The 12,783-nt window shown below is 33.7% G+C and overlaps 1 protein-coding gene across 1 annotated transcript in view; it reads left to right on the top strand.

The window, feature by feature from the left end:
* Positions 1 to 12,783, top strand: part of MSH4 (mutS homolog 4) — a 118,585-nt gene that overhangs the window by 44,976 nt on the left and 60,826 nt on the right. Inside the window, exons 9-12 of the mRNA XM_057310549.1 lie at positions 2,367 to 2,441; positions 8,738 to 8,802; positions 9,947 to 10,116; positions 11,900 to 12,036. Of these exons, the coding sequence (XP_057166532.1) occupies positions 2,367 to 2,441; positions 8,738 to 8,802; positions 9,947 to 10,116; positions 11,900 to 12,036 (447 nt within the window). The remainder of the gene's footprint in view (positions 1 to 2,366; positions 2,442 to 8,737; positions 8,803 to 9,946; positions 10,117 to 11,899; positions 12,037 to 12,783) is intronic.

Genomic DNA, 12,783 nt, shown 5'->3' with positions numbered 1-12,783 from the left:
CCAGCAGGAATGAGCTATAGGACCAAGCAGCGATACCCTGATAATCAGTGTATCCTGTATTGCTGCCCTTTCCTATTCTCTTGCCTGTACTTCCTGGAATTACTTTTCAAATAAATTATGTGTCTTCAAATTCTAATTTCTCCGAGTTGACTTTTGGAGAACCTGTCCTAGGTCAGTGGTGCCTTTCGATGAATAGAAATTCTTTTTTTTATGATTTGGTATTTGTATGTATTGCAAAATGATCACCACAGTAAGTCTAGTGAACATCCATCCCCATACATACTTAATTTTTTTCCCCTAGTGATTGAGGACTTTTAAAATCTACTCTCTTAGCAACTTTCTAATATGCAATACGGTATTATTAACTGTACTCACCATGCTGTCCATTGCATCCTCATGACATATTTATTTTATAACTCAAGGTTTGACCTCCTTCTTCCATTTGACCCACCCCCCACCCCCTGCTTCTGGCAGCCCCCATTTGTTCTCTGTATCTATGAGTTTGGTTTTTTGTTCTTAGATTCTATATATAAGTGAGATCCTCATTGTCTTTCTCTGACTTATTAGAAATTCTTAATTTAAATGTAGCCTAGTTTATGTTTTTTCTTTTATAGTGGTTGTTGTATCCTGCATAAGAAGTCTTTACCTACCCCAATGTCTTGATTGTATCCTTGGGATTTTAATTTATGGAAACGACTAAGTGATGACATGGAGAGGCTGAGGCCATTAAAAGATTTTTCTTACTTACAACATCTGAGAGGAGAGATCATGCCACGCAGGGTCGCATGGTCAGGAGCCAGAAGGAGTGAGGGGAAAACATCACAAAAGCCTTCATTATCACAGTAAGGGTAGTTGTTAGGTGGAAATGTCCCCTACTGCGTAGGAAGCAAAACACAGATGTTGGAGTTTGTAGTTGCAGGGTTTGTAATATGATAATCTGTGCACCCACAAAAGTTAGACCATGGGAGAGACATAAACAACTTTGGCCATTAGTTTGGCTCTGTGATTAATGTATGTCAGATCATTAATTATCAAATTTATAAAAGTTGGTTAGAACACTCAGGGTAGTGAAGATACTCTTCTTTGTTATATTCCACATGTTTTATTGTTTTACTTCTTGTATTTAGACCTATAATCCATATGGAATTGATATTTGTATGTGGTATGAAGAAGGGGCCACATTTCCTTTTTTTCATACAGATTCATAATCTTGCTAACATCATTTATAGAAAAAACTTTATAGAAAAAACTCCCTATTACTCTATAGTCAACCTTTGTCATAAATGAAATATTTGGGTTAAATCATATGTGTGAGTCTGTTTCTAGACTCCTTATTCTGTTCTATTGGTTGCTCTGTCTGTCCTTGTGCTGATACTACAGTTTCTTAATTACTCTAGCTTTATTATAGGTGGATATTCATTAGAGTTAGTCCTTCTACCTTGTTCTTCTTCAAGGGTAAATTGGTATTTTTGTAAGATGTTCTCCTTTGGTAATAGGGATGATAGTTGTCTTCTGTTTGGTGAATATTATTAATTTTTAATCTTCCAGTTTCAGAGATCCATTGTAAGAGAGCCTGCAGTAACTTGTTTTGGGGCTAACAACATTCATTTTGGTATTTCTTCTAAATTGGCTCATATAATCACCAAACAGTCCATGTATTATGCAATAGGGATATAGGTCAGGAGACTTCAAAAAGAAAGAACACTGTATCAAGTACGTTATATCATAATGTATCTCCTAAAACTCCTTGTCAGTATTGGTAAATTGCCCATTCACAAAATATTCTTCATTTCCCAAGTTTTAATACCACTTTTTGGTTCTAGACATAATACAGTTTAATTTTAAAAAGTTCATTTATAAAATTTTGAATGTTAATGTTGCTTTATTTTGAAAAACTATAATTAATTTGGATGACTGGAATTATGAAAATTGTTTTACTTGCACAAACAGGAACCAATGAGGGAAATTTGTGTCATTCTGTAACTACCTGGGAGGTTCAGATTCAGCTTTTCAAATATCATCTTTCACAAATACCTTTGTGCCTTTTTCAATTAATGTTAGTCTCTTAGTACTGCTCAGGATTGAACTGTATCTCCTATCACTACTGTAGATTAAGCTGGACCCGAGGGGCTGAAGTAGAAATGGAAATTGGACAGAATGAGGTGAACTCTTCTCATTGTCAGACTCTCAGGAAACTAGTGCACTAGGCTTATTATGATGGGTCAGTAATTGTAACTATTGTCTATGCTGGCATACTGGGTAGATTGATAAATAAAAATGTATGAATATGGTAAGTGTAGAATGTTCAAGAGAAAATCCATTCTTGTATGTTTATGGTATCCACATTTGGGTCTTTATTTTAATAGGTTAATGCAGCTGAATCAAAGATAACAAATTTAATATACCTAAAACATACCTTGGAACTTGTGGATCCTTTAAAGGTAATTTATATGGGTGCACATTGTACAAAACATGTCTAGCATTAATTTTTTAAAAACTTTTTGTTTCAGAAAATTTTAAATTTAGATAAAGTGACAAGAATAATATAATGAACTCCCAAATTCTCTGTATACACACAGCACACACTACGTATTATATCCTTAATATTACTCTTACTGAACTATTTGAAAATTGCAATACCTAAATACTAACGTGTGTGTATGCTAAGAACAAAGGTGTTCTTTTACATAACCACAATATAATTTAAAAATTTTAAGATATTTAACATTGATCCAATACTATTATGTGTAGTCCATACTCAAAATTTTCTGATTGTTTTACTAATGTTTTTTATGGATTTTTTTTCCTTGATACAGGGTCCAGTCCAGGACCATGAATTGTATTTAAAGTCATTCTTTAAAAATATTTTATTTATTTTTTTGAGAGATAAGAGTGAGCAAGAGAGAACATATGCAGGGGGAGGGGCAAAGGGAGAGGGAGAAGCAGACTCCCTGCTGAGCAGGAAGTTGGACGTGGGACTCAATCCCAGGACCCTGGGATCATGACCTGAGCGGAAAGCAGATGTTTAACTGACTGAGCCACCCTGGCACCCCTAATGTCATGTTTCCTTATACTGCTTTTCAACTTGAAGTTTCTCATCCATTCTTTGTCTTTCACGATATTAACATTTTGAAGAGTGTCTGTTGTTTTATAGAACATTCCTCAATTTGTGTGGTTATTTTCTCATGATTAACTTCAGCTGATATATATTTAGCAGTGATACTCTACGAGCAATATTGTACCTTTCTCAGTACATCACATCAGGAGACACATGATGTCATTTGCCATTCTGATGATATTAACTTTGATCAATTTCTTCACTGTAAAGTTACCAGGTAATCTGTGGAGAGATACTTTGAGACTATGTAAATATCCTGTTCCTCATTAAACTTTCAGTCAGTGATTTAAGTATTCATTGATGATTTTTACCTGAAATATCTCTGATGTGATTTTCTAATATATTTTTAAATACTCTACTGTGCAAAACCTTTTTTAAACATTTATTTGTTTAAGTAATCTCTATACCCAACATGGGCTCCAACTTACAACCCTAAGATCAAGAGTCCCATGCTCTGCTGACTGAGTCAGCCAGGAACCCCTGTGCAAAACATTTTTAAAACTTAAGGTGACAAGGAAGAACTGCTTTTTTAAAAGGAAAAGGTAATGAAAAATCTGGAAGAATTTTGTTATAGAGTTCATTCTAATAAATATATATGATGAAAGAAATTTGGCAAAAGATGTAAAAAATGTCATCTTTCTTAGAATGAAAGAGGTATAATAAATCATGCCCCCAAATTGATAGATTTGATAAAATACAAATTTCAAGCTTTGATATGTCAGAGGCAAAGTAAAGGCCAAAGAAAGGAAAAATTTATAGCATTTGACAGATAAAATATTAATTTCTGTCATAAAATTCATATAATTTCATAAGAGAATATTGGAATACCAATAGAAATATGGAAAATGCCCCCAAAATGGAAATCAAAGAGGTTAATAAATAGTACCAAAAATGTTCAACCTTATTACTCAAAGAAATACAACTTAAAGTCTTTTTTTTATATATAAAAGAAGCAAAGTTCCCCCCCGCCCAAGGGATGCAACTTACTGCTAATGAGAGAACAGTGAGACAGACAACTTCATAGACAGCTGGTAGGAGTACAAATTGCACGTACTTCACAGGGAAGTTTTACAACATCTATCTTTTGATGGTGTTATACTACTTTATCCTACTAGAAATATGTCCAAAAGAACTCTTAAGAAATACTGACCAAGATTTATGCCCAGATTTGGTCATTATTGCAGTGTTATTTATATTAGTGAGAAATTCTAAGTAGTATAGACCTCTAATAAATAGGGGAAGAGACTGTTAGTTTTCTTGAGGGTAAAATATTATGACTTATTAAAAATTTATACCATTAAAAGTTTCTTTTTTTCCCGACTTTATTTTTTTAGTTTATTTGACAGAGAGAGACAGCGAGAGAGGGAACACAAGCAAGGGGAGTGTGAGAGGGAGAAGCAGGCTTCCCGCCGAGCGGGGAGCCCGATGCCCCCATGCGGGGCTCGATCCCAAGACCCTGGGATCATGACCTGAGCCAAAGGCAGATGCTTGACGGCTGAGCCACCCAGGTGCCCCTACCGTTAAAAGTTTCTAATGCTTGTGATATAGTATTAAGTAGGAGAGAAAAGGAATATACAATGATAAAAAATTTTTTTTGATTTGAGGAAATGACAAAAAATATATCATAATATTTAGATAATTTATTTGGTAATAAACCATAGAAATGATCCCTGAAAGTATAGTAGTTTTTTCTTATTATAAATTTTTAGAATATAAAATCCTTTTTTTTTTTTTAAAGATTTTATTTATTTATTTGAGACAGCCAGCGAGAGAGGGAACACAAGCAGGGGGAGTGGGGGAGGAAGAAGCAGGCTCCTAGCAGAGGAGCCTGATGTGGGGCTCGATTCCAGAACGCTGGGATCATGCCCTGAGCCGAAGGCAGACGCTTAATGACTGTGCCACCCAGGCACCCCTAAAATCCTTTATTTTAAGTAAAGTAAATCCTTTAAGTAAAGGAAGAAACTATAGATACTTCAAGTTTTCACTTAGGGTAAAAAACATTTGATCAGAATTAATAAAGATATAATCATATTATTGGTGATTAAAATAAAGAGAACTGAAACATGAAAATGAGATTATTTTCATACACAAATGAAGCATCACTCCCACGGATGACTCAGGTAATTAGTCACATCTTTTAAAAAAACATACTTGGGAAAACTCACATTTTTTCCCCCTGAGAATTCTTACATATGAAATATTTTTCTTCATTTAGTAGTATTACTAACTTTAGAATCTGCTGGCTGAATTGTCATTTCTAAGATGTCATCAACATTATGTTCAAATAAATTTTGAGATGATCAGTAATTTTTAAGAAAAAACTTATGGGAGTATAAACTAAAGAATGAATTTATGATCTTTTCTGCTTCTAAATAAATTAAAAAATTTAAAAAGCAAAAAAAAGATAATTTATTTGGAAGGGTGGTAGAATTATAAGCAATTTGAATGTTTTTCTTATGCTTTTATGAATTTTGTAGTTTTTATTAGTATTTATTTTCTATTTATAAGCAAAAAAATATTATTGCCATTGCCTCATAGCAAACTAAAATAGCAGATAAAAGTCAGGTCAACTGTATATATGAAAAACCCACAGTGAATATCATTCACAGGGAAAAACTGAGAGCTTTTCCCTTAAGGTCAGCAACGTGACAGGGATGTCTACTCTCATTACTATTGTTCAATATGGTCCTGGAAGTCCTAGCCTCAGCTAGGACAACAGAAAGAAGTAACAGGCATCCAAATCAGCAAAGAAGAAGTCAAATTTTTACTCTTTGCAGATGACATGATACTCTATGTTGAAAACCCAGGAGACTCCACCCAAAAATTACTAGAACTCATACAGGAATTCAGCAATGTGGCAGGATATAAAATCAATGCACAGAAGTCAGCTGCATTTCTATACACTAATAATGAGTCAGAAGAAAGAGAAATCAAGGAACTGATCCCATTTACAATTGTACCAAAAACCATAAGATACTTAGGGATAAACCTAACCAAAGAGGTAAAGGATCTGTATTCTGAAAACTATAGAACACTTATGAAAGAAATTGAAGACACAAAGAAATGGAAAAACATTCCACATTCATGGATTGGAAGAACAAATATTGTTGAAATGTCTGTGCTACCCAAAGTAATCTATACATTCAGTGCAATCCCTATCAAAATACTATCAACATTTTTCACAGAGCTGGAACAAATAATCCTAAAATTTGTATGTAACCAAAAAGGCCCCAAATAGCCAAAGGCGTGTTGAAAAAGAAAACCAAAGCTGGTAGCATTATATTTCTGGACTTTAAGCTGTATTACAAAACCGTAATCATCAAGACAGTATGGAACTGGCACAAAAACAGACACATACATCAGTAGAACAGACTAGAGAACATAAACGTGGACCCTCAATTTTATGGTTAACTAATCTTCGACAAAGCAGGAAAGAATATCCAATGGAGAAAAGACAGGCTCTTCAAAAATGGTGTTGGGAAAATTGGACAGCTACATGCAAAACAATGAAACTGGACTGCTTTCTCACACCATACACAAAAATAAACTCAAAATGGATGAAAGACCTAAGTGTGAGATAGGAATCCATCAAAATCCTAGGGGAGAACACAGGCAGCAGTCTCTTTGACTTTGGCTGCAGCAACCTCTTGCCTCAAAGGCAAGGAAAACAAAGGCAAAAATGAAGTATTGGGACTTCATCAAGACAAAACCTTTTTTTAAAAAATTTTTTATTATGCTATGTTAGTCACCATATAGTACATCATTAGTTTTTGATGTAGTGTTCCATGATTCATTGTTTGCATATAACACCCAGTACTCCATGCAATACGTGCCCTCCTTAATACCCATCACCGGCCTAGCCCAGTCCCCCACTCCCCTCCCCTCTGAAGCCCTCGGTTTGTTTCCCATAGTCCATAGTCTCTTGTGGTTCATTCCCCCTTCTGTTTACCCCCTTTCATTCTTCCCTTCCTTCTACCGATCTCCCTGCTATTCCTTATGTTCTGTAAATGAGTGAAACCATATGATAATTGTCTTTCTCTGCTAAGACAAAAACTTTTGCACAGCAAAGGAAACAGTCAACAGAACTAAAAGACAACTATGGAATGGGAGAAGATATTTGCAAATGATGTATTGGATAAAGGGCTAGTATCCAAGATCTATAAAGAACTTAACAAACTCAACACCCAAAACTCAAATAATCCAGTCAGAAAATGGGCAAAAGACATGAACAGACATCTCCAAAGGAGACATACAAATGGCCAACACACATGAAAAAATGCTCCACATCACTTGGCATCAGGGAAATACAAATCAAAACCACAATGACATATCACCTCACACCAGTTAGAATGGCTAAAATTAACAACACGGGAAACAACAGATGTTGGCGAGGATGCAGAGAAAGGGGAACCCTCTTACGCTGTTGGTGGGAATGCAAGCTGGTGCAGCCACTCTGGAAAAGAGTATGGAGGTCCCTCAAAAAGTTAAAAATAGAGCTACCCTATGAGCTACCAACAATTGTACTAGTAGGTATTTTTCCAAAGGATACAAACATAGTGATTCGAAGGGGCACATGCACCCTGATGTTTATAGCAGCAATGTTCACAATAACCAAACTATGGAAAGAGCCCAGATGTCCATTGACAGATGAATGGTTAAAGAAGGTGTGGTATATATCTACAATGGAATAATACTTAGCCATCGAAATGAATGAAATCTTGCCATTTGCAACCATGTGGATGGAATTAGAGGGTATTACACTAAGTGAAATAAGTCAGAGAAGGACAAATATCATATAATTTCACTCATATGTGGAATTTAAGAAACAAAACAGATGAGCATAGGGGAAGGGAAGGAAAAATAAAGGAGAGCGAAGCAAACCATAGGAGACTCTTAACTATAGGAAACAAACCGAGGGTTACTGGAGGGGAGGTGGGAGGAAGGGATAAATTGGGTGATGGGCATTAAGGAGGGCACTTGATGTAATGAGCACTGAGCTGTTACATGCACATGAAGAATCACTAAACTCTACCTCTGAAACTAATAATACACTGTATATTAATTGATTTTAAGTAAATGAAAAAAAATTTTTAGTTAAAAAAAGTCAGGTTAACTGTGTTTTCCTCTTGTTTCTATTTATTCAAATAGTGACCACTCATAGTTTCCATTAAGCAAAATTAAACTTCTACTTTTGCCATATAAAAATGGAGAAATTATTCTATTTATAAATATGTGAAGCACTTTTTTAGTTTAATGCATATTTAAAACCCAAATTTTGGAATGATAGGTAGAGTACTCTAAATGTACAATGATAGCTATTTAAGTACCTACCTTTAATAAGTAGTTGAATGCTAACAATTAGGTGAGAGACAAGAAAAATTAAAGTCATAATAGTGAAGCAGTGGATGCCCTTTATTAGTCAGGTGCTTTTTATCTGGAAAATGGGAAAGGTACCATCTGTCCTCACCTGCATACCTAAAATATCTTTTATGAGTATACAAATGAGAAGGTGAAGCAAGAAAACCCTTGGTAAACTGTGAAGTATTAAATGTAAAATACCATGTTTGAATATTGTTATAATTTATTATTTTTAACTAGCTTTATTTTATTTTTTAACAGATTGCTTTGAGGAACTGTAGCACACCTTTATTAAGAGCTTACTGTGGTTCCTTGGAAGATGAGAGGTCTTTGTCATTCAACTGTTAATAAAATATCTGTGCTAATTATTCCTTTCTTCCTGATCATAAATGATTTTAAGGACTCTAACTGTAATCAATAGAACAATTACTTGACCTCTGGTTAACAACCTTTAAACTATTCATCAAAGCCCTAATTATATATTACATCTTATAAGTACCCATAAATAGGGTAACAGCACATTGAGTTTTTGTGTTAATAGGCAATTAGAATAGTATTAAAAATTGAAATCATACACAATTTTAATATTTCTTTTTTTAGCCATTTCCCATGGAAAGACTTGTAAATATAAAAGTACATATTTCTCTTTTGTAAATCATAAAGGGCCTAATGTAACAAAAAATAGTAGGTATAAATATTGAATAAGAGATCTAAGTACAGTTTAATTTTAATATTGTTTTTGGCAATGGCCCTTTGATTCGTGACCAAAAAGACTTGTGATGCTTAAGAACTGTTATTTTATTGATTCAGGATTCACATCTTTTGTGAGCCACAAATTGAGGTTAGTGATAAAACAGAATTACAAATAAAATACAGAACAGAATAAAACAGAAGGTTAGGAAAATAGGTGTTACCAGACTTTTGGTTTGCATGATCACTGTACTTAATTACTGATTATTGTGAGGTTTCTGTTACACTGTCTTACAATGTGTTTGGTTTATCTGGCCCCACCTGAAGGCAAGGACCATACATTTAATCCTTCTTTGGATCTGTGCACCTAATACAGTGATCATACGTGGTATAAGTAAATGTTGATTGAGTCAGTGAACATGAAACCAGAATTTTTATAATAGTTCTTCAGGGATATATTTTATACTCATAGACACAGAGCGTATAATTTGGGAGATCTTTTTATTAGCAGTTATAGAATTGTTCTTGGTGGCTTCATGTTACTCTAAGAGACTAGTCCTGATTGACAAAATATTTTAAAATTGTTATAGTTACAGTTCTAATTTATGTAATATATACATATAGCTAAATTATTTATTTTCAAAATAATTTTCAGTAGATTTCAAGAAAATATTGTTATATTTAAAATTATATTATTCTAAGAAAATATATCATTAACTGTGACTCAAATTACAAATTAAAATAATTGTTTGCCTTATTGCCTATAATGTTCTATTTTAGGTTTGGAATTATACTTGAAAAGATTAAGACTATAATTAATGATGACGCAAGATACATGAAAGGATGCCTGAACATGCGGACTCAGAAGTGCTATGCAGTGAGATCCAACATAAATGAATTTCTTGACATAGCTAGAAGAACATATACAGAGATTGTAGATGACATAGCAGGTAATTTAATTGCTTCAGTGTGTTTTTCTGTTTTTTTTTTAATTAAAACCTTTTTAGAAATGCGCTTTTCTGCTGGTGATAACTAGCCGTGCATATTTTTAATTAAATTTTTGTTACCAAAAGAGATAAGGTTAACACATACTGTCATTTAAAAATATATTAAAATATTTTAAAAATAAATATCTCCAAGTGTTACAATGTGTTTGTTTTTTTCTCCAAACTTAAACATAGAGTTTCTTCAAACTTAGAGTTACCTGAAGACCAGGAGATGTTTGTTTACCTTCATATAACATTGTGTATAAATTAGATGAAAAATGCAGGGTATCAGTACTAAGTGATTTCAGAGGAAGAGATATATTTGTCGAGAAGAGGTAGCATTTGAGCAAGTACAGTAATTCATTCAACAAATTTATGGAGTTTCTTGTAAACATAGACACTGCTTTGGGTACTAGGAGTATATAGTGAACAAGACAAAGTTCCCATCCTCATGGAGCTTGTGTTATAGTAGTGAAGACAGGCAAGAAAGAAATGCGTGTGTGTGTGTGTGTGTGTGTGTTTATATGTATGGATAGGTAGGTAGATAGATGTGTGTATCAACCACTTGATCATATAATATCACATGGGTATAAGATATATGGTGAAAAATATAGCAGGTTATAGGGGTCAGAGAGTGATTGGGTGAGGAAGCATAGTGGATGGGAATGTTTTCAGTAGATACAATAGCCTAGAAAGGAACTCCACATACTCGCAGTGGTACAAACTGAAGCACAAAGGTTAAGGAAACCTCAAGGGATGAAGAGGGAAATTGGTTAGGATGCAATAGGGCATTCCCTGACAGAATTTGTAAGAGGTAAGATTGGAAATGTAGAGTGGGGACAAAAATACAGTCTTTGAAGGCTGGGAGTTTGGATTTTCCTCTAAGAGAATGCAGAGGCACTGAGACAGTTTTGCTCTGTGGAGTGAAATTGATCATGAAGATTGGTTGAATGAATTTGAGTAGAGCAATGGAGACAGGGAAACCATTTTAAACTACTACAAGTTAAAGCATTTGAGTGATAGCAATGTATACGAGAAGAGAGATGCAAAGGTTGAAGGAAGAATTGATGAGTTAATAACTGAGTAGTTATGGCCATGGTAAAGGGAAATGTAGCTATTGGTGCTAATTGAAATTTCTAGCCTGAGAGTGGTGATATCACTGAGAGAAGCAGGAAAATTGTTGGAGGAACTATTTTGAGGAATAAAGATGTTAATTTTCACAAGTAATGTTCAAAGTATTAATGACCATCAAGTTAAAAATAAAAACTCAAAACTCTGGGGTAAGTTTGAAGTTGATAGGAAAAATTGGATTTTTTAGGTATTTGTTGTATCACCATTTTCTTTTTGGAATATTTTGTTTTGCAAAATATGTTTTGTAGAGAGAATTTCTTATGGTGAACTAATGGTTATAATTATATGATTATTCACTTTTCAAAAAAATTGAATGAATAACAAATGAAAACTAATATTCTAATAGAGTATAAAGTAGTCTTAGTTTAGTTTAATTTTTACAATTTTTTACTTTCAAACCACCTATCAAAATGACTATCTTTTTACTACGAATTTTTTTCTTAAATGAATACTTGACCACAATATGTGTTAGACATTAAAAATCTTTATAGTTTAAAAGAGTAGCAAGACCTTCCTATTTATATATAAAATAACAACAACAAAAAATGTAATTTTTTTTAAACAGAGTAATTTTCTCATTAAAATTCTTTTTGTTTTTCTTGTTTCTGGTCACTAGGAATGATATCACAACTTGCAGAAAAATACAGTCTTCCTTTAAGAACAAGTTTTAGCTCTGCTCGAGGATTTTTCATCCAGATGACTACAGATTGTATAGCCCTACCCAATAATCAACTTCCTTCAGAATTTATTAAGGTTCATTTTATAGTTTTGGTTTGGAAATTATTATTTCTGAATTACATTTTATAGTTTTTCAGACATTCCTTGAATTTTACATGCCAAATTTCTGAATGTTCTGTATATTGCTTTCCTACTCTCGTCAACCCACCTAACAGTTATACTAATCTAAGAGTGAGGTAGAAACTTTTTGTTTTTTTATTTTTTTATTCTTTTATTTTTTTGGAGAAACACCAAACAGTGCATAACACAGTTCTGGAAGCTTGGTATGTGTAAAAAGAAGGAAATGAAAGGGAAAAAAAGTCCAAAAGTTATTTTTGATAAAAGGAATTTGGTAAATACTGTACCATCTCCTGTTTTAGGTAGTTCTCAATGCACATTTGCCTATTAAAGGTTTAAAAATCCTGAAATAAAGAAATCTGCTAACTTTTTTAAAACCCAATATTGCCAAACCTTTGGACTAGGGAAATATTTTTTCCTAAATACATGTTAACGTCTCCATGATATACCAGTTTGGGAAAGTCTACCCCACTCTTAATTTTGCTTTCTCTGCTCTCAGGGGTACCTTTCGACAAAAACAAACCATTTAACTTTTAGGGTCTGACTACGCACTGTATTACCAGGTAATGGGGGATGGAAAAAGAAAAGAATCGGTTAAGACATAGTAATAGGATTGGAAATTGAGTGAGGTTCAGATATGGGACAAGGGCTACCATGGGTCAGAGATGGAGTGATACTGATATCTGTCATGCATATTACTGGGTA

This window comes from Ursus arctos, unplaced genomic scaffold (assembly GCF_023065955.2).
Source record: "Ursus arctos isolate Adak ecotype North America unplaced genomic scaffold, UrsArc2.0 scaffold_12, whole genome shotgun sequence".
In the NCBI taxonomy this organism is placed as follows: Eukaryota; Metazoa; Chordata; class Mammalia; order Carnivora; family Ursidae; genus Ursus; species Ursus arctos.
Note: the sequence above shows the minus strand (reverse complement) of the source record. Positions and strands in the feature narration are given on the sequence as shown.